The 22,776-nt window shown below is 42.6% G+C and overlaps 1 protein-coding gene across 2 annotated transcripts in view; it reads right to left on the bottom strand.

The window, feature by feature from the left end:
• Positions 1-251: 251 nt before the first annotated feature.
• The window catches only part of Cnga1 (cyclic nucleotide gated channel subunit alpha 1), a 38,118-nt gene continuing 15,593 nt past the window's right edge, over positions 252-22,776 (bottom strand). The window contains exons 2-9 of one of the 2 annotated variants that reach the window (NM_053497.2): positions 15,831-15,951; positions 14,998-15,099; positions 13,458-13,520; positions 9,365-9,406; positions 9,168-9,275; positions 7,134-7,241; positions 5,817-5,923; positions 252-2,100 (exon numbers count right to left, since the gene is read on the bottom strand). In NM_053497.2, the coding sequence (NP_445949.2) occupies positions 686-2,100; positions 5,817-5,923; positions 7,134-7,241; positions 9,168-9,275; positions 9,365-9,406; positions 13,458-13,520; positions 14,998-15,099; positions 15,831-15,937 (2,052 nt within the window). In that variant the 5' untranslated portion in view covers positions 15,938-15,951 and the 3' untranslated portion in view covers positions 252-685. Of the gene's footprint in view, positions 2,101-5,816; positions 5,924-7,133; positions 7,242-9,167; positions 9,276-9,364; positions 9,407-13,457; positions 13,521-14,997; positions 15,100-15,830; positions 16,424-22,776 lie in introns of those variants that run through there. The other variant, XM_039092516.2, reaches the window with a different exon arrangement.

Below are 22,776 nucleotides of genomic sequence, written 5' to 3'. Positions count from 1 at the left end.
TCAGGCCTTCATATTCTGAGAGCTGCTTAAATTTAACATCTCCTATATCATCATGTGATGGCAATGAACATTTTAACATTTATGTGCATATGTATTTTCTTGTAACAGGATTCGTTTTGTATCTATCAGCAAGAAATTTCCCTCCATCACCCACATTTATATCACCACCAAGGCTAGTCTCCTTAACATGGCCTGAAGCTCTGTAAGACACTACTTATTCCCTACTTCATTTTCCAATAACTCATACGTACTCTGGTTTTGTAATCAATTTCACTTTATTGCGTTCTACTTCTTCTGATAACTGTGTCTCAAGCACAAGGGACGCAGTTGCACTGAATACGTTTGACTCAATGATGCAGGTGGCCTGAAAGTGAGAGATACGTGTTCATTTTTACAGATTACTTCATAAAAGGAGCATCTGTGGGAAAGAGAATAAACGGATCCTGACACAGACACATTAATCAATTCATGTCCTCGCACAGTGTCCATTGTGAAAAGTCCCAGGATAAGATGATACTTTTGTTGCAGTGTTGCACAACAGATTTGTGTCATCTACCCACACACTTTTTCAATATAGAAAAATTTCCCAGAGAACTCTTTTTCTCCCAATTCTCAATTGTCTCTGGTCAAGCGCTCAAAAGGATCACACGGCGTGCATGGTTTTTGCTATTGGGCAGGTTTTTTTTTAGCCCTGTAGCGACTCTGTGGGTTCACTTTCTCCTCCGGGTTCCTCAAGGGCTGAAAATTCAGTTTCAATAAGTGGTTTCAAGAATTTCTCAACCTTGGTTAATCTTTGCTTGAGTTTCTGCTGCATCGATTCATACTCAGCCAAGATTCGGGCAAATCGTGTTTGCAGGAGGTCCACTGACCCCTCCATTCGAGTGACCTTCTCTTCCAGGTCTTTAGGGTCACTGCCCAAATTCGCAATGTTTATATCCAGTAGACCGTCTTTCATTAAGATCTGCCTCCCTTTCTCCTCCAACATAGTTTTGGCATCTGGGTACTCTGTAAGAGCTTCCATGAGGTCATCCTTTGAGAGGCAGAACAGGTCCGAGTAGCCAATGCTCTTAATATTGGCTGTTCTTCGGTTGCCAGCCTTGCTGCCTTTGATGTTAAGAATGCTGATCTCGCCAAAGTAGCTGCCGTCACTCAACACCACAAACTGTGTGATTCCGTCGTCTGCCACCACAGCAAGTTTGCCTTCCTTGATGATGTACATCTCCCGCCCAATGTCCCCTTTCTTGCATATGTAATCTCCAGGACTGTACACCTGGGGTTGTAATTTCAACACCAACTCCACCAACAGACCAGCCTCACAGTCAGCAAAGATACGAACCTTTTTTAACGTGTCTAGGTGAACATTGATGGCAATCTCTGCCCTGAGTTTGTCAGGGAGGTATCTCAGAACTTCTCTCTCATCGACTGTCTTTTTGTTAGTCCACAGGTAGTCAAACCATTTAATAACTCTCTTTTCCATGTCTTTGCTCACATTTCGAAAATTCATGTACTGTTTGATAGCATCAACTCTTGATTGAAATTCTGCCCGGGCTGCATTCATATTGGAAATCATGGAGCCTATGTTACCGACAATGGTGGCAAAAATTAAAACTCCAATTAAGAAGTCTACCACCACAAAGACATACTCGGAATCCAGCACGGGGGGTGGGGTTTCTCCAATGGTCGTCAAAGTCAAGGTAGACCAATAAAGGCTGTAGACGTATTTTCTAGCCAAACGGCCAAATTCAGGATCATTAACATCAGGGTAGACCCATGTGTCATTCCCAAATCCAATAGCTTTTGAGATGGAGTAGTACACACACGCGTTCCAGTGGATGATGATGACAATGTACATCACAAGGTTTGAGATCCTAAAGATGTTCGGGTAGTTGGTCCTTGTCTCTGTCCTCTGGAAGAACTCAAACATCCGAGAGATTCTTAACAGCCGGTTCAACCTGATTTCTGGATAGTTCCACCCAAACTTGAAATACAGCAGGTCGGTCGGTATCACTGACAGAACGTCAAGTTTAAACTGCAGGTTTGCTTTGTACTTCTCTATGAGTTTCAGTTTGTCTTTCACTAGCAACCCTTGTTCCAGGTAACCTAAAACAGAAGAGAGGCAAGCCACACTGTCTCCGTTTATTCTGCTACTGTGATCGTTTCCTACAGCAGCTCTTACTCAGCTTTGTCCGGGCCAAAGTAAAAATACTTTTCAATAAATATGTCTACAGTGATATAACAACCCATAAGACCAAGTCTACATGAGGTTATAGAAGAGTCTACTGCAGGAGAAACAGGAAAGAAAAATCATACTTTTTAGTGTAAAAGTGCTGGGAGCCAGCCTGGTCTGGAATGGTTTGGACTGGACACAGCACTGAATGTAGAGGTAGTTTTAAAGACTGGTGGTCTCTGGCCTTCTAGATCTCTAACCATACTGAATGCTTCCTGATAGCTTCTTTAAAAGCCCCGAAACTTTCTTGCTCACTCTGATTAAGATCTCTTGGGCAATTGACACCTGTTGCCTATCAACTGGGAATTAAGGGATTTTTTTTTAAATGCTATCATTTCTTTCTCTGTCCAGGCAGCCAGAAGCCTCTCTGGTTAGGCTGCTTAACTCTTTGTGAATGAAAGGGGAAGGAAAGGAGAAGAATTAAAATGCTTTATACTGGCAAATATACACAGATACATATACATTCACACACCCACATTCTGGTCAGGCCTAGCCATCTGACTCAATCAATTCCACAAGTATTCATGCATGGTTACATACACACATACAGACAGACAAAATATACATTTGGATGGATGGATGGATGATTGGATGGATGGATGGATGGATGGATGGATGGATGGATGGATGGTTGGTTGGCACAGAGCCCCAAGATAAACCATCCAACCAACAACTTTATTTCTTTTCTCTGGCCTTTTTATACATCCTTAGACAAAAAGTTCTTTAGAAAGTTACCTCAGAGATGAAATATTACATAAAATGGGAGTTACAGAAGGATGTTGATATTAAGTTCAAAGCAATGTTTCATCCTAGTATGCTCATTATAAGTTCAAAGCAACAGTTTTTACATGGCCTTGGATTATCATAGAGCACACTTGTGGCTTTATTCTTAGACCTAAATGTTTTTCTTGAACACAAATTTGTCCCAAACCTATTTCCCTTTTAGTGTGATCATGAAGGCTTGTTGTATTTCTTATTATGCACACTTTACTTACTATTATGAGTGGGCACATTCTGTTCTTGATTCTAACTTCATTACATCTTTCTAGCAAAGCAACTGAGACCATCTCTTAAAACTTTCTTCCTAAAATTATTTTAATCAATCCAGAAATTCTATAGAATCGGTAATTCATCTAAACAGCATTAATTCATGGAAGTTCACCTTTATGATGATCTGCTCAATAGGGTGGGCTAATGCCCAGGGATTGTTATTTTAATTTAATAATGACAGGAAAGGGATATCAGCTGCAGGAAGCAATCCTGAGATTGCAGGAAGCAATCTCTTGGGGCCTTGACATTGAGCTCACCCATCACAGACCATGCAAAAAAAGTGGTGGGCCACCTCCAAGAAGGCCACCAGCTAGTCTTAGCCTATCCTAGATGGCTCCTGACATAAAAAAAATACAGATAGGTAAATATAGATAAATCGAGTGAGTGATTGATCAATATATGATTATTACACACCCGGGAAAACCCTTTCTTTGATGAATGCACTCATATTCAGCAGTAATATTATATGCTAAGTTGCATATTTGGTTCCTGTTCTCAATTTATGGCCTACCATTGTTAAAATTTTTATGATTTCCCAAGAAAACAAAGTGCTAGCTGTATCTTTGTTCTAATACTCAGCCTTGGCTTCAGCTCTTGATGCAGAACTCCAGAGTGCTCGGAATTCCTTGGATGATAAGGGCGTCTTTGTTCTATGGAGGCAGCTCTGGTTAGGCTCCTAGGTTGGCTGGTCACAAAATACACTATGTTCAGAAGCTTGGGATTTTTCAGCTCCATCCCCTCTTCTACCAGGAGAGGAAGAGGGGTGGGGAAGAAACAACATTTTTTTGTCTCTGCCCTATGATAAAGCCTTTCATAAACATCATCAACTTTGGTGATCCGAGAGCAGGCAAGTGAGGCAGCAAACACAGAGTGTTAGAAGGATGCCATGACCCAGTTTTGTGAAGACAAAAGCTCTCAAGGCCTTCCACACTCTTCCTCTCTGCCGCTGCCTCTCGCTGTTCATCCACACCATTCATCATGTTCTTTATTTTATTAATAGAATAAACTACTGTGTGGGTTTTGGGGGGTTTAGTATGCCTTGCTAGCAAATACTTGATCCTGAGGAGGGATTGTGGGAACCGTAATGTATAGCTATTTGAGTAGAAACACAAGTTGGGGGCTGGAGGGATGGCTCAGCAGTTAAGAGCACTGACTGCTCTTCCAGAGGTCCTGAGTTCAAATCCCAGCAACCACCTGGTGGCTCACAACCATCTGTAATGAGATCTGATGCCTTCTTCTGGTGTGTCTGAAGACAGCTACAGTGTACTCATATATAATAAATAAATCTTTTAAAAAAAGAAAAAGAAAGAAAGAAACACAAGTTGGGTCATGTGCCTGACATCTGAAGTTAGGGAGAGCCTTGTGAGCCCCAGCACTTAACCAGAACTGATTAAATTGTAGGTGGTGTTATAGATGCTTAGTAACTCCTTGGCAGAATCCCAGCCCTACTCTTAGCAGTGCGGGTGCCTGCCCTGCATCTTCCTGCTTTTCATAGTTATGCTTTTCCCCTTGAGTGTAAGATATAAATAGTTCTTCAGATAATATTCTCACTTCTTAATCTTACCCTCCAGGCTGTCTCTAATCCCCTTAGAATCTTCTTTTCTGTGCTGTTACTGTGGGCCTTGTATATTGAATCCAGAGTTTCAGCAGTACAAAGAGAGTTCATTTCTCCTCCCACCTCGACTCCCAAAGCTGTAAGAAAGCTCTGGCAACCTAGCACTGCCCTGACACTTAGAGAGCATCCCTTTGTGATTATGAGAGGCATCAGTGCTGTGTGTAATGGTTACATTTACGGTGGGGAGCAGTGTAGAAACAGTGAGCTTACACCTGCGTGCTGAACACACTTCCACTAGAGAGCTATTGGATGGTACTCCCTACTGTCTGGTACACCACCATGAACTACCCAGTTTAGTTTCCTATAACATCTCTTTTAAGCCTCTTCTGTAAAACAATGACATGCTTCTTTGTGCCCTTTGAAGTAACTCCATGTCTGGCAGCAATTGCCCCTTACACACAAATATTGACTAAACATTTCTATTCTCTCTATTCTTCCGCCTGGCATAGACCCAATCAATAGGGCAAAGAAGGAAAACCACCAATCCACATTAACAAGGTTACCTAGGAGACTGGAGAGATAGCTCAGAGGATAAGAGCACTGGCTATCCTTTCAGAGGACATGAGTTCAGTTCTCAGTACCCACTTGGCAGTTCACAATGGTTTGTAACTCCAGGTCTGGGGGATCTGAAACCCTCTTTTGGCCTTCTTAGGCACTTGGTGCACACAGTTCACAAACATTCGTGCAGGCAAAACACCCATACACATAAAATGAAAATAAAGGTTAACAAAAAAAAAATTAAAGTGTCCTAGTAACATCTTCCTGGGTCAGTAGAAATGACTTAGGCCAACGAGTAGGACAATGTTAGTCATATTTGCAACTGGGGTTGTGAGTTTATCCCGAAGAACAGGAGGGTTTGGAAATGTCATTATGTGGTAGAGATAAAAGCAAGACATTTCAGAAGGCCATAAATATCATACTTACCTGTCCTTGTCCGTACAAACATATCAGCAAGGTAGACTACATCTGATACGTAATCAAAAATGAGCCAATATTCTAGGTAATCAGACTGGAGTTCATCAAAACATGCTCTATAAAAGAAAGAAATGTATAAATAAAATGACACAGAGACTGATTGGAATCAAGGGCCCCTTTGTATAACTTTTTTCATGGTGCTATATACAACATGCTAAGGCTAGAAAGGTCTGCAGAACACATTTAGTCAATCACAGTTCCCCAAATCCCTCTTTGAGTGGTTAGGATTCATTTGCTCACACTTCTGAGTTATATCTTTTCCATCAATACTAGTTACGTTTGTATAGATATAAGATAAGCATTAACCAGGCATGGTAGAACATTCCTTTAATCCCAATACTGGGGAGGCAGAGCAGGAAGATCTGTGAGGTCAAAGCCAACCTAGTATAAATGGAGAGTTTCTGGGACCGCCAGGGCTACACAGAGAAACCCTGTATTGCAAAACAACAACAACAAAGAATAAGTTGTCTCAGCTGGGAGGATCCTTCCATTGGTTAAGTGCTCGATAGGCAAGCAGGATGCTCTGAATTCAATCCTCAGAACCATGTTAACAACAGCATCAACAACAGAACAGCCATGGCGTCATATGTTTCTCCTAGCTCTGGAGAAACAGAGAGGAGCAGCCTTCCCACCCGACCACACCCCTCCGATTTGGCTGTCCAGCCAGCATAGATATACCGGCTAGTTCCAGGTCAGTGAGAGATTCTATCTCAAATGCAAGGTAGATAACATCCCAGGGACACACAAGGCTGACCTCTGGTCTCCACACACATTTACATACGTGTGTATTCATACATACACAAACACACCACACACAAAAAAAAATTTTCATCGGGGAAGCCCACTGATCCCAAAGTTTGCATTCCTTATCTATACCCACTATACCCAAAAACTTCAAAGAAAATTTCCTACTCTGGAACAATTAAGATGCTTAAGACACTACATCCTTCATTGCTTTTCACTATGGACAATATTTTTTCTGGGGCAAGAATTATAGTTCCTCCCAGTGTCCAGGGGGCATGATTGAACCACCGGAAGTTTGAAAAATGCCTCTACTTTCATACCCATCCCATCCCAAGACCATGTGTCCAAGCACAGCAGGAGTAAAAGACCTTCTAACCTCAGGAAAACACACTGGGAAGGATCCAGCCACCCTTTCCAACCTGATGTACAGAAAAGTGGCGTGCTCTGAAGAGCCCTAGGTCAAAGCACGTTGGCAGTAAACTCTTAAGTGTTTTGAAATCCACATAAAATGTATATTCAAACCTTGCAATAATCATCGTCCAGTTGTACATCACAGGTAAAGTGATACAAAACAGCCAGTTGTAGTACATGTTTCCTGAAGGGTCAATAACAACCACCTCTTTTTTCTCCCTAGCAACAGTTAGAAACAAAAAGGAAAATTATCAAAGAACAAAAATATTTGTATTTACCATCTCAAATATGGCCAAACCACCACCCATGGTTATTGTAGTAGAATTCAGATCCCCTTGATTTAGGAAGATTAGCTCCATAATTATATTCACCATAAAAGCCTGGTTAGTTAGTGAGGGGTGAGTAGATAGTTAAATAAGCAGTCTTACAATGACAAATAGTTAAGCCCTATTTTTACTATGATGATGCAGTCAGTTCTATTCCCCAACTACGGAGTGCAAATGACAGAAATTACAGGAAGCTAAAGATTTCCCAACAGACCTTTGTAAGGGTAAAGGCAATAGGACGGTGTTTTTTTTTTCCATCACTTCCCTTCCCCTATCTAGAAGCAAAATGAGCTGAACTATGCTATTGAGGGAGGGGAGCTGTGACTCAGTATCTCGTCCATAAAAAAAGACAGTGCAGCACCAATAACGCAGAACTCGCTCAAATGTTTGTGGGAATGACCTTTGAGAGTCACACCGGGCATAAAGTATAAAGGAATAAAACACGTAATCAAAGAAACATTTGAAATGTTCCGATACCAAGCCTATATTTTTAAGAAATTTTCTCCTTATAAAAGCTTCAACAACTTTCTGAACAGGCACAAATAGCTGAATTACTGGTTGATGGGTTATTTTTGTATAAATAAATTCAGAGAACAAGTTCTTTTTGATCTAAAAGAATTCTCCTTAAAAGCTGGACAAAAGCTCTGCAAAAGCTTTGCAAAAGCTTTGCCCTCCCTTCATGAAATTCTAGACTTCAATTGTCTACTTGACCCGGAGTTCCTCGGGGGCCAGCATTTGGGATGCACTTGTGCCGTTGCCAAAAGCACCGTGGCTTTGGGGTACTTTTCAAAATATTTTGAATGAAGTTATCAAGTTTTAATTTTGTCCTCTGTAAAAAATCTCTACAGTCTGAAGAGATCCTCTGTTGTGGTTTGCCCTGAAGTTACTGTATTTTGATGCTAATTCCACTGCCCCAAGGACAGCTGCCTAGTCTTGTACTCAGAACTCAGGTAACTTCACCAGAACCACCTCCCCATTGAATTTGTAAAGTACAGGTGACAGGCAGGTACAGGATAGAAAGAGGCCTGTCATTGGAAGAAAAGGAAGGATGGGCGGGAGAGAAGTTTGAAGGAAGAGGAGGAGACTAGAACAGAAAGAAGAGACAGGAGGAGGAGAGGGTGAGAAGCCATGGCAGGTGATGTTAAGATTCTGCTCTGTGTATTTACAGGTTGTTATTAATGTTCCTAAAGGATGGAGGGTACCGGGCTTTGTATGTTTAAGTGGGCAATATTATCTTACCAATTGGATCTAAGATTATTGTGTTGTGTTTTCTTCCCCCCCCCCCCCCAGAGCTGGGGACCGAACCCAGGGCCTTGAGCTTGCAAGGCAAGCGCTCTACCACTGAGCTAAATCCCCAACCCCTTGTGTGTTCTTTTATGTGAGGGTTTGAGTGCGGCTAGGATGTGTTTCCGCCAAGATATCTAGCAGATATCTTGGGACACCGCGGTAGGGACCTGGGGGGGGGGGGAGAACTTTACTTTTTTATTTTTTATATTTTTACAACAACAATCCTCAGTGCCCTGTGATCCTTAACTTGAATATTCATGGGAAGTGATCTTCATTAATGCCTGTGAGAGAGAATTAACTAACATGGCAACATTCTTTAATTGGAAAATTCATACTTGCTAATTTTAGGAAACCTAGAAAAAAGTTTGATAGCAATTTATACAAAATGTTTGTTCTTAAATATTTAAGGAAGAACTTTATCTGAGGCCATATCTCTGCTATAAAGCTTTCTCCATGCTTTGGGAAATCTTGCCTACCTCTACAATGCATTACAATCTCATGTTTGTTTTCAAGGCCAGTAAAAAATACTCACTCTTCTTTCTTTTCTTTGGGTTTCTCCTCCTTTTTCTTCTCTTTTTCCTTTTCCTTCTTTTTTTTCTTCTCTGGGTCCTTTTTACTTTCCTTTTTATCATCGGCCTTGCTGGAAAAGTTGAGTCTGTATAGTTACCATTTGCAAACAACACACAGAGGCACAAGCACAACGAGGCATTGGTGCAAAGTCTGGCTTACCTCTTCTTTTCCTTTTTCTTTTTCTTTTTCTCCTTTGGGTCTCTAAAGAAAAACAGCATCTGTCACATAGTCACATCACTTCAAACGCAGATTCTCTCTACTTTCCTCTCCGTTGAGCAAGGATTCTCAGACTTGCATTTGAAGCCCTGCCTCAGTGCTCAGAAACCCAAAGGACAGACAAAAGCAAAGAGCTACCCAGACAAACAAGCAAAACATGCCCCAGGGAATAGAAAACAAAAGTGGAAAAGGGCAGAGTAAGAAAAACATGTAAAGAAATTCACTAGCAGGCTGGCGAGATGGCTCAGTGTTTGGGAGCACTGACTGTTCTTCCAGAGGTCCTGAGTTCAATTCCCAGCAACCACATGGTGGCTCACAACCATCTGCAGTGGGATCTGATGACCTCTTCCAATGTGTCTGAGGACAGTGATGGTGTACTCAAATAAAATAAATAAAATCTAAAGAAATTCACACAATAAACAACAGCCTGGAATGAGTATACTTTCAAAATTCTAATATATAAAAATAATGATTTTTTAAATTTAAGTTTATGGTACTATTCTCAAATATTGTTAAATTAAAACATCAAGAATCTCATGAAAATGTCATGAATTCTCTTTCAAGGAAATAAGATTGGCTTTGTTTTTGTTGTTAGTGTTGTTGTTTTATGAGTCATTCGTAAAAGTTTTCATGACCATTTCATGAAAAGTTTGTGAAAATTTCATGGTCAGTCATTCTGCTCATGAGGTTGGACAGTAATCTCGAATATAATCAAGTAGTATATCTGAGGTGCAGCATGAATCACAGAGGGAGAGGAAGCTGCTGAAACAGTGGGTAGCACGCCATCCCACCCGTATTGCTCACCACTGTTTTACCAACCCCAACTCATGACCTAGCTACAGCCATACATGGAGTTTTAGCTTCTGGAACACAGATCATGGATGAGTTGGGTTGGGAATTCCAAACTGTCTATGTCTATGAAACCATCTAAAGGTGGCCTTGAAACAGAGTGGTTAAGTTAACTTCCCATTGACAAAGCTCCAAGGACCATGCAGTCAACTCACATTCTATAGAAAAAGATATGGCTAGCTTAAGAATATATGAAGATTCATGCATTCATATCCATTAGGGCAATCCTAAAGGCCTTAACTAGTTGGTGAAGGACCTAGTTGGAAAAAAGATTAAATGTTCAGGCAAAGTAGTTCTAGAGAAAAGGCAGACTAACAGATCCATGGGCACAACATTTGAAAATCTGTTTACCCCATGTCAGAGAACAACCAAGTAGACTGCGGGACTCAGCTAGCTGATAAATCCAGCCCCCATTGGGATAGCCCCAGTGCTGGTACAATGTGAATGTGAATGCAGCCTCTGTGACAACAAAAGTAAAGGCCATGTTTGGGCGCAACGCATGATTTCTTACCATGGATGCTGTTGGACAGCCAGCCTTCCAGTTACAGAGCATTTGGGCCATGAACATAGATGTTACTCCAGTATTTAGGTAAATCACTTGATGGCAAATTAACTTCACTGGATTTTTGCCCAGAAAGGACATCAAACATTTTGATACTGATTTATATTGTGGTATATGTTTTTTTGTCACAAATTTGACCAGTCTTATTGTTAAGGGATTTCTAATGTCTGAGCCACTTATAAAGAGCACAGTGCAGCATCACTTTGAGTCTACTTTCTAGCAAAAGGAATTGTGGCATTGGATACGGTCTTAGTTAGGATTACTATTGCTATGACAAAACACCATGACCAAAAGCAAGATAGGGAGGAAAGGGTTTCATTCAGCTTACACTTCTACATTGCTTGTCATCACCCAAGGAAGTCAGGGCAAGAAATTGGAGGCTGGATCTGATGCACAGGCCATAGAGGCATGATGTTTACTGGCTTGCTTGTCATGGCTGTCTCAGCCCGCTCCCTGTAGAACCTAGGACCACCAGCCCAGTAATGGCACCACTCACAATGGACTGGGCCCTCTCTCATCAACCACTAATTAAGAAAATACCCTACAGGCTTGCCTACAGGCCAAGCTGATGGAGGCATGTTTTTTTTTTTTTCAATTGAAGCTCCCTTATTTCTAGTGACTGTAGCTTGTGTCAAGTTGACATAAAAGTAGCCAGTCCAGATACTGAGTTTGAAAGCCGATAGTCCTATCATATGTTGCTCCACTCAGAAATTTCTGACGTGTAACAGGCGTGGAGTGAGCTTCAGAAGGCACTGAAATGCTGACAGCGAGTGCAGATTCCTTGAAGATGAATGACTATGATTCGGGACACTGTATACATGAGAAAGGATGGTCATTAGGTGGTACTCTACGCCAGGACATGATTAGAATGCGCAGGTCTAGGAACCAAGGTATTTAATTAGGGACACTTTACATAGAGAAAGTATATTTCTCACCCTACACTTCTCAGCCCTGCACATCTAGGTTTCGTGGTTCTAGAGAATTTCATTTCATGAAAGAGGGTCTACACATCTGCCAAAGGGCACACTTACTGGCCTATTAAACATTAATCTATGGGTATCCTGGCCACTTTGGACTCCTCATTCCAACAATCAAATCAGCAAAGGAGCCTCACCAGACTGTAAAGTTTTATGATCCTGATCATCAAAGGTAGAAAGCACCTTCTGTTAACCCAATGAAAAAGTGGAAAACTATCTGACAGGCACATGATCCATTACGGTAGTGGCTCACAACATGAGGGTCATAGCCCCTTTGGGGGGTCAAAGGACCCTTTCACAGGGGTCGCATATCCGACCTCCTGCACATCAGAAACTTACAATTCATAACAACAGCAAAATTACAGTTATGAGGTAGCAATGAAAATAACTTTATGGTAGGTGATCACCACATGTGTATTAAGCATGTATTAAATGCAGTGTTAGGAAGGTTGAGAACCATGACATTATGGTATCCTTTCCCCAGCCTGTCTTTGATAATGAGTGGACACGTCTAGTAACCATGCCAAGGGAAAACATGACGCCCAGATAAATGTCTGCATTTTCCTAGACCAGGAGTTCTTTGCAGTGGTGAGGGGGCTGTAGGATGAATAAAAGCAGATAAGGAATTGCTGTGTAAACCTCAAAAGCATGTAAAGTTGTCAGAAACCTTTCTATATTCCATTGACCATCGTACTCTTACAAGTTACCCTGGGACAAAAGAACATCCCGGGGGGGAGCAACCCCATCATTTCTTATCTATAAGAGTAGATCTGAGCAGGGCAGAGGAGGGCCGCAGGATTTCAGTTACACACGGCTTTCAAGCACCTACTCTCCACACACCAAGACCTGGTCACAGTCACTCACTTTCTCCTATCCTTTGTAAAGAAGGCCTATACAATGAAAATCAGCACATTTTTTAAAAGATATATTTATTATATGAATACACACCTGAAGACCTCATCAATCTTATTACAGATGGTGTGAGCCACCATGTGGTTTCTGGGATTTGAACTCAGGACCTCTGGTCAAGCAGACAGTGCTCTTAATCACTGAGCCATATCTCCAGCCCCCCAAATCAGCACTTTTACATTTATCTCCCAGCTTGCTAGGGCAGATCTTATTGAATGTCTGTGTGCAACTGCAAAGGCCCAGCTCCGTTACCTGAGGACAGCAGCAGCTTGAAAACACATGCGTGCCCCCAAACTCCCATGAGCTCAAACCTATCCACTGACATTCAGCATCTCCCTCTGCCCAGTTCTACCACCCGTAACTCCCTTCCAGGTATCGCTCAGAAGGGCACATGCAATGAATCTGCACACAAACCTCTACGTCAGAGGCTGCCTCCTGGAGAATGTGGCCCAAGGTCTACTGTGTAGGAATTTATGACTTTTGTTGTACTTAGGAAGGACAACAGCATATGTAACATAGACCTTTTAAAAAGACATATATCTAAGTCAATGAATAAAATATATACATTACTTTAAATAGGGGCAGGTGCACTTTCAAGATATAAATTACCAAAATAATAGAATGTCGCCTCTGCTAAATTATTCCACGTGTTAAGTATTAGCTATATTTCCAATTTACATACTGCTAGGTGGGTTGTTTTTTTTCGCTTGCTTTTGTTTTCTCCTGTAGGTGTACTTACTGGTCTTTGTTGCTGCTGTTGTTAACATTGAAAAGAGCCATGGTGCCTGGCAAGTAATGCTCCCTGGGAAAGGAAAAACACAGAAGATCACAATAGCCACCATCTTCAACTGGCAGTTTTCTATTCACTATGTAACATTGCCCAGATGACTGTTTTAAAAATACAAAAAACCTCTGTGAAGCACGGCTTGCCAGAAAGCGGTGTATTGAACCAAAGCAGTTAGTAAAGGCTTATTGGTCAAGGTTCGTACCAAAAAATTATCCTTGGCCTTGAGTGAACCAAGACAGATGCCATCGACCTCAGAGAGTCAGGGAAGACGGGAAGATGGGAAAGAAGAGTTTTAAAAATATAGAATGCAAAGGTAGAGTTAGTCAATTTGAAGAAACAAAAAGAGGGGGAAAGCTAAAAAAAATGAAAATACATTGCATAGGATTAGAAACCCTGATCCCCAGCATAGCACACTCCTTCAGTGCCCTCCAGGCTCCATATCTGAACGTGACTGCTTTCTCTACCCTTGTAGGTATTAAGCTTCCCTCTCCTAATCCCATACTATATCTCCTGGTAGTGGGCTCCACTGGATATAGCAGTTTAGAGGATGATAGCCCACCCTGCCATATGTAGTTATTTCAGAGCCCTGAAGGATGCATTCAGGAGAAGCAAAGGATCATGGGAGTGTGGGGCGCCAAACACATCTAAGACTTTCTAAGAGGCCCCGATGAAAAGACAAATAGAACTTTATTCTGTGTCCTTGTCTAGGAACAGACAAGTCGAGGCCAGTCGGAGACTAAAGCCAGTGCCTTGAAAGAGTCAAGGTTGTGGTTTCTGAGGAACCCATGTCCCCCTGGTCTGTGGTTATCAGCCGTAAGGCAGCTCTGTCTGAGGTATCCTGTGTTCTCCTTGCCAACACTGTCTGATTTAGCTCTCCACTGACCTTGACTCTTTTCCTCCTACAAATGATACATATAATGCTGTACTTCTTAATAAGCGTGCTTGGCTGGTTGGGGATTTAGCTCAGTGGTAGAGCGCTTGCCTAGCAAGCGCAAGGCCCTGGGTTCGGTCCCCAGTTGTGAAAAAAAAAGAAAGAAAGAAAGAAGGAAAGAAAGAAAGAAAAAGGAAATAAGCATGCTTGGCATAGTCGTGGGCTATTGCAAGGCATTCTGGTCCCAGTTACTGCTTTTGTCTTCTTGGTTTTCATCTTTATTTCCTATCTCCAGTCATTGTGCTCAACGTCTTGCTGCTTGAGAGTCTTATTCCTTCAGGCTCAGGTCAAGAGAGGTATTGGGGTACAAAGTTTCCGAGAAACAAACATTAGCATCAGGGAGCACGGTGGGATATAGTTATGACTGGGAACTCCGTGGTTGTGAATAGACACTTGCAGTTTTCCAAGAAAGAGCAAAGGTAAGGAATAGAAATAGCAAGGTACTTGTAAAATCTTGCATAGTATTTCGATGGCAAGAGCCTTTGTCAAGCCCGCTCTCTAGAAGGAATAGAAAGTTTTTCATTCATGTTTAAAAGACACACTCTGGATGCCCCTACTCACCTCTGGGATGGTCCTCGCCTTCTGTATGAGTTGCTTCTAAAGAGAGAGTCCTCATTCTCTGATTCTTCAGACAGAGAGCCATTGTCATTGTCAGAAAATGAGCTGCCATCCAGGGAAAGCAGAGGTGAGTAGGATTCATGTTTTAACCAGCTCTGAGGAGTACCACTTCTCCTCAAGGTGAGCAGTCACCCTATCACTTTCTACCCTTCTCAGACTAATCCACAGCACATGTTGAGATTGAGGTAGGAGTATAGCATTCTATAGAGTATGTGCCCAGTGAAGATTCAGATACACTTTCTAGGACTCGCCATCACTATTGTTTGATGGCCAATTGGTAGAGGTCAGTGTTTGTCCAATAGAAATTCAGCATCAAATTTTGAGTCATTTTATACGTGTGAATAAACAGTCACTTCCTGCTATTTCCCTCCATTAAAAGAAAATTCTATCACACACACACACATACACACACACACACACTTAAGAGTATTTAAAAATTACAGTATTACAATATATTAGTCGATCTCACATTCTATATACTTTTTCACACTTATGTATAGCAATGTCATCTACTTTGACTTTGTATTTCCATGGGGAAACATGATACTTATAAGTAAAGAAGTATTTGTCAAGCTGCTTAATAGATGTTTCCAAAAACTACATCCTATAATATCATGGGATGAACAAGTTATACTGTTCAAAGTATAAATAAATTCACTAAATCAAATAGGTTATACACTTTAAAATTACAAATGATATAATTGAAAACAAACCTAGATAAGTTACCAGAAAATCGGGCTCGTGCTAAAAGTGCGTGAGAAAGTGCACAGACTCACCTGCACGCCCCATTTTCCATGCGTCGAATTTCCTTTTCGATAGCTGGTACAACCACGTTGGGGATATTTACGAAGGAGTGCCACGTATTGATAATATTTGTCTTCATGGTTAGTTTAATATCTGAGAAGACATAACTCCTATTAATAAGAAGAATTTCTATGCTTACATATATGATCACACTTCACACTACAGTGGCTATGCTGAGACACCATGAGCCTAGATAGATGCAGGCAGTTGTGTTTTATAAAAAGAGAGAAAAGCCAGGGTTATGTTTGGTGGGGGCGCAGGATGGTGTGGGGGGGGAAGGGGGTGCCTCTGCGGGCCATTCCTTCCCCCTGAGGTACCAGTCACAGGACGACTGTATAGTATAGAATTCTGGGCATGGGGAGGGGAGTTGACAGAGAGGTGGTGGGGGAGGGAGGGAGAGAGAGAGAGAGAGAGAGAGAGAGAGAGAGAGAGAGAGAGAGAGTCAGCCATGAGCATGTGGAGAGAGAGGGGGGGAGGGAAATGAGGAGAGACAAGGTAAGGAGCAGAAGCAAGAGGAGCAAACAGGAGAGCAAGGGAGTGAGAAGGGGGCAGGCAGCGATTCAGGCATGCCTGGCTGTTGCCAGGTAACAGTGGGGCGGAGCCTAGACTGAAGGCCAACACAACCCATCTCTTAAATCCAATCCAAGGACTCCTCACCCTTAACAGTGTTAATCATATCCTCCTATCTCTGCTACAGCAATGTACACACATTTAATTAATTCTCTCCTATGCTAAATCACTGTGCACTCTATCCTCAAAGCTACACTGTAACCTTTGTAGAGACAGTGGCAGTGCTTGGTACATAACAGACATGTGAGAAACAGTTAGTCAACGAACAAATCCTGTTTTGTTTTCTGTGGTGGAAACATAGTATTGCTGGGGGAGTTGTTTGTTTGTTTTGGGTTTTTGGTTTGTTTGTTTGTTTGTTTTGATGTTGAGAGTGAATTTGCAATGATTTTTAAAATCATTGTTATGGTGTTAAATATGGCGGACAGCCCACAGCATACAGCCCTCTCTCCCTGCTGTGTGTTTTCATTGCCCACAAAGAATGAACTAAAAATATCTTCATTCCCCCGATTCCTGTGTGGTTTCTATTCATAGTGTCATTGAGGATTAAGCTGTTGTATATGCATCTACAGTACCTGGAAAACAGAACTGAAGTTAAGAACAGTTTTTCCACTAAGGCAGAAATCCCTGGCCAGTCAATCACAACCTCTCCAAGTTCTAAAATCCCAGCATTAAGTTTACACTGGGAGGGGAATGGCAAGAATGGGGAGGCACTTGGGTCTCCCTACTAGAGAGATGGCTCCTTGGGCTGAGGCTTACAGTTTAAGGGACATGTTCCTGTCAGTGGCACAGCTTCAGTGGCAAGGCTCTCACTAACCTTCGAGAGGACAGAGGAAGGGCTTCTTCTGCAGACCAGGTCAGGAATGCCATTTGGAAGCATGCCTAGAATTCAGTCTGGAGCCTACTGCCCAAACCTTGCAATGACCCTCAGGTCCCGGTCCCTTAAATTAAAGCTAAGAAGAGGAGGAGGAGCAGGGAAGATCCAGTGTGTGTGTTTGTTTTTTAAAATGGACAAATTGCTTTCTTGACCATCTGTACACAGAATGCTGTAAAACATTGTCAAAATGAGAGCACGGGAAGAGCTAGACAGAGAAGAGGATGCAACAGAGCAAGAGGATGGTGGAGACGACGTGCCAGAGGAGGAGACAGGCTGAGGAGGAGACAGACAGGCTGAGGAGGAGATAGGCTGGGGAGGAGACAGGCTGAGGAGGAGACAGGCTGAGGAGGAGACAGGCTGAGGAGGGAGGAGACAGGCTGAGGAGGGAGGAGACAGGCTGAGGAGGGAGGAGACAGGCTGAGGAGGGAGGAGACAGGCTGAGGCGTTGTCCAGACTCCATTATCTGGAGAATATATGAGAGTAATGCTGGGTCTGGGGAAGGGCTCAGTAAATAGAGAAAGAACTCACCATGTTAGCATAAGGACCTGGGTAAGACTCCTGAAATCTATGGGAATGCCAGGCAAGCTTAGCAACCTGCCTGCAATCCCAGAGCATGGGAGGCTAGAGTCCCCGAGCAAATGGCTAGCTAGACTGGCCAAATTAATGAACTCCAGATTCAGAAGAGAGACTCTCTGTCTCAAAATATAAGCTGAAGGGAGATAAAGGAAGACGCCTGATGTTGACCTTTGGCCTCCACATGTATGTAAATACACATACATGTACACATACATGTCAACATACACATGCAAACATGCGTATACCCATTATATACCCAGACATAATAGAATGTTAATGGCCAAGAATTTTCTGCTGCAGTTTGAAGATGTGAATAATAGCTTCTAGATCTTACTGCACAGTTTTGTACTGGACAAAACTTTCAAGACAATGAGAATATGGTCTCCTTAAATGTGCTTATAGGTCATTTACTGGAAGACCAAAATAATCACTACAAAGTATGTTCTCTGTTCACAAGCATGAGAAGAAATGTACAGAAAGGTGAAGTTGGGTCAGCAGATGGCTAGTTGTAATGTGCTTTCCATGCAACCATGAAGACCTGAGTTTCTTCCACAGAATAATACTGTGTGTGTTGATGCATGCCTACAGTCCCAGGGCTGGCCAGGAAGAGGCAGGGGGATCCCTGGGGCTCTCTGGTCAGCCAGACTAGCTGAATCAGCAAGATCCAGATTCCATAAGCAGAGAGCTACTGAGGAAGACACCCAGTGTCAACCTCTAGCCTCCATGAATCCCTGCAGTTGCACCTCCTATGCACACACATGTACAACGCATACACACTAAGCACATGCACGCGCACACACACACACACACACAGTGTGCATACATGCCGTCCTTCCATCTTTGGAATGTTTTGTCATCTAATGAATCAGTCTCTCTGGAAAGAAGTCATGTTGAGGTTTCTAAAATCTAGGAACCTTGATGAGCTTGGTCATTCCTCTGTACTGTACATCTGATGGTGTACTGAGTAGGCCTGCTTACCTTCATCATCGTGCTGCTTCCAGAACACAGATTCTGTTTTTTTGGTTTTTTTTCTTTTTTCTTTTTTCTTTTTTTTTTTTTTTTCGGAGCTGGGGACCGAACCCAGGGCCTTGTGCTTGCTAGGCAAGCGCTCTACCGCTGAGCTAAATCCCCAACCCACAGATTCTGTTTTAACATTGATTTAGTGGTGTGTGTGTGTGTGTGTGTGTGTGTGTGTGTGTGTGTGTGTGCGTGCACACCATGTATGTGTAGGAGCATGCAGAGATCAGAAATGGTTATAAAATCCCCTGGAACTGAAGTTACAGACCATTGTGTGTTGCCATTTAGATGCCGGAACATGAACCCAGGTTCTCTGCATGAGCAAAAAGTGCTCTTAAGAACTGAGTCACTTCTCCAGACCCCTGTAACAGGAATTCTTCATTGTTTTCCCCCAAAGGAATCCAATTTGCCAATCAAAAACCAATTCCCCATCCCCTCTGTGACAACTTCAGTAATTCCTTGAAAGAAGAATTTATCACATGTTTTTGTTCCCATAATACTTTGTGTCTACCTCTTAATACATATGTACTGAGGTGACCGGTCCCTTAGCTACGTGAGCTTTTTGGAAAAGCTTATCCAAAACTGTCAAGCATAATATTTAGCATATTTTAGCAAGGCTTAAAAACTTCACGTGTATGGAACTGGACACAACACATAGTGGAGAGACCAACCCCAACGGCTCTATGTAAGTCACAGCTCCTGTATCTTTAACTCAGAGGACATTATGGAAGAGGAGGAGAAAAGATTTTAAGAACCAGAATACCAGAAAGTTTGCTGTGAAATAGTCTCTCCTAGAATTGGCTGCATAAACAAGACTGAATAATGGCAAAATCGGTGGACACGTTAACCTGGAAGGGGGAGATTCTCATGGTGCCCCCAAGACAAAGCACCTCAGGCCACTGTTAATGATGGGAGAAAGAGAATTGAGCACTCTTATTGGCTGGCCCAGTGCAAAGTGATCAGCCTTGAAACCAGGTAAACACAAACAGAAGCGGACTTAGCAGGTCCTATTTATGTACACTTGCATGTGTGCCTGTGTGCTATTGTTCTGCTCCTGATGTGTTGTGGACCCCGAGTGTGAGATTGGTAGCACTTGTGGCAAGGATATGTCAAACAGGAACTGAAGCAGCGCCACCTGGTAACCGACTGCTCCCAGAGCAAGGCAGATCTTACAGTGTCAGATCACAGGCCGGTAACCATGAGCACAATATCTACACTCCCCATGCCACCAGAGGGTTGCTATGGCAACAGATTACTCCTTCTGAGTATTATTCTCATTCTTCCTGATCACACAGGCAAACAAACCCAAGCTTTGCACAGAGCTAAGCTAGGAAGACTACGGTACCCAATCCTTTAAGCTCAGACAAAGTGTATGAAAGCAAGAACCTAGACCTCATTCACTAAGGTGTCAGGAACTAACCAGATAATGTTCAGCATGGGGGAACTCGCAAAAAGAGATTTTTTTAAAGTAATGGTTTAAAGAAAACTCAGTGAGTTTGAAGAAAACATTGAAAGACATTTCAATATGTTAAGAAAATTATGAGAGGGAAACAATTTTTAAAAATCAAACTCTTGAGCTCCAAAATATACTGGGCTGAATTAAAATTGTAGCCAGAAGTACCCATGGCAGGTATAGTAGCTACTTTACTCATTGTTGTGATGAGATCGCAACGAGAGGCAGAGAGTAATATAGCTGGAGTAAGAGACGCCAATACAATCATAGTGTTATGCAACACAATAACCATTGCACGCAGCACAACAGTTGTATACAAAAGAACAAGAGTATACAACACAATGATAACGTTAATGTCATAGACAATCTGTGACAAACAGCAGAGAAATAGCAGCATTAAACTGTATCCTGAACAGGCGATCAGCAAGGACATAGCAAGGTTAAAATTTGCCCTACACCCTAACCTTTAACTCTCACAGTATCCAAGGTTCCTATTCCAGCTGCCAATGGAAGGCAGTAATCAGCTACCCAGCTGTGAGGCCTAAGACCACAACAGTCACAGGCCCAGTAAGGTGGATGGTGCCTCAGTGGTACTTTTATCTTGGGGTAACCAACAACTGTCTAACTGTGCCTAAAGCCCGCCCAATAGGCAGGTACTGTAGAACAACAAACCACAGCTAGATAAGTCCTAGACCCTAGAGAAGAAACTACTACTACTCCATGTATTAAGACAATATAATTTCTAACTATAGTCTAAATACATATCCTTATACCCGCAGATAAGTGTAGCTTTTTTCACTCATTGAAGAAGCATTTCTAAAATGGATTTATCTTGTTACTTATTTACTTTACATCCCACTCACTGACCCCTTCCCAATCACCCCCTCCCACCTTCCTTCCCCCATTCCCCCTCCCCTTCTCCTCTGAGCAGGTGGGAACCCCCCACCCACCCCGGCACTTCAAGTCTCTGTGAGGCTAGGCGTGAGGAAGTAGTTTAAATCATAGGTTCCAACCCCACTTGAGGGTAACACAACTGAATGCTGGGGGTCACAAAGTTTTTGGTAACGCTGAAAAAAGTATCTGTGTGACCAAAAGTTAGTTCAAAATCCGAAGCATGATGCGTGTAAGGTGCTTCTGGCAGCCCAGTTGATTTGTGAAGCTTCACTGCAGCCTTGGTTCTTTTCTTTTTCTTTATTTCTTTCTTTTATTGGATATTTTTAATTTACATTTCAAATGTTAATCCTTTTCCCGGTTTCCCAGACATAAGCCCCCTATACCATCCCCCTCCCCTTCTCTTATAAAGGTGTTACCCTCCCCATCCACTCCCCGCCTTCTCCACTCCCAGACATTCCCCTACACTGGAATCCAACCTTGGCAGGACCAAGGGCTTCTCCTTCTATTGGTGCCCAACCTCTGCTACATATGCAGTTGGAGTCCAGGGTCAGTCCATGTATAGTCTTTGGGTAGTGTTTAGTCCCTGGAAGCTCTGGTTGGTTGGCATTGTTGTTCATATGGGGTTGCAAGCTCCTTCAAGCTCTTTCAGTCCTTTCTCTAATTACTCCAACAGGGGTCCCGTTCTCAGTTCAATGGTTTGCTGCTAGCATTCGCCTCTGTATTTGACATGTTCTGGCTGTGTCTCTCATAGCCTTGGTTCTTAATACACAGCATATAAAGTCAGAGGCCACAGGTTATTAAACAGAAGCAGCAATGCCAGGTTTGGGCTATTTCCCTCTGAGCCTCAAGGAGGCCCCCAAACAATAGTTTGTTGTCAATCACAAGAGCTCGACAGCAGAATTGTTCAGCTGAAGATAACACATACTTTGGAGTTTGACACACAAGCATCATGGAGAAGCTGACCCGGAACCTCCCTCCCTGCTCCCAGCTTTCACAGTATGCGAGCAGCTGAGGAAGAAGCCATCAGTTGCCATCCCTAGCCTTACCTGCTACAATACCAATTGTAGGCCCACTGGTATAAATGATTGTTCTGGATGCCGGCACCTTCATTCTGATTGGATATGAAGCCCACTCTAGAGGAGGGAGTTCATGCCTGATACTGTGGATCTGTCAATAGCCCCTGTCTGGGACACTGGAGATCTGAAAAGTAAACCCACGGTCTCCTAAAATTATACAGTAGCGCTATTCTCAGACTTGTCAGGGAAACTTCTTTTCAGTGAACAGCGGTTAATGCAAAGACTCCTGGTTGGTTAAGGTGCTAGGAATCCGGGACTGTTGTGTGCCCAGCCTTTAACTGGACATCCATATCACCCTTTCAATATCAGGAAACATCTCAGAAGAGGAGGCATGAAGAAGGTAAGAGGTGGACAATAGAGAAGAGGGTCATAAAATGTTGTCTTCCGGCCATCACGTGGTTATTTCACTGGGCTGGCACAAGTCTGGGCCAGTGAACATTCAGTTCTGGGTGGAACAG

Source organism: Rattus norvegicus, chromosome 14, assembly GCF_036323735.1.
Source record: "Rattus norvegicus strain BN/NHsdMcwi chromosome 14, GRCr8, whole genome shotgun sequence".
NCBI classification, from domain to species: Eukaryota; Metazoa; Chordata; class Mammalia; order Rodentia; family Muridae; genus Rattus; species Rattus norvegicus.
This window is presented reverse-complemented; position numbering and strand designations above follow the sequence as displayed.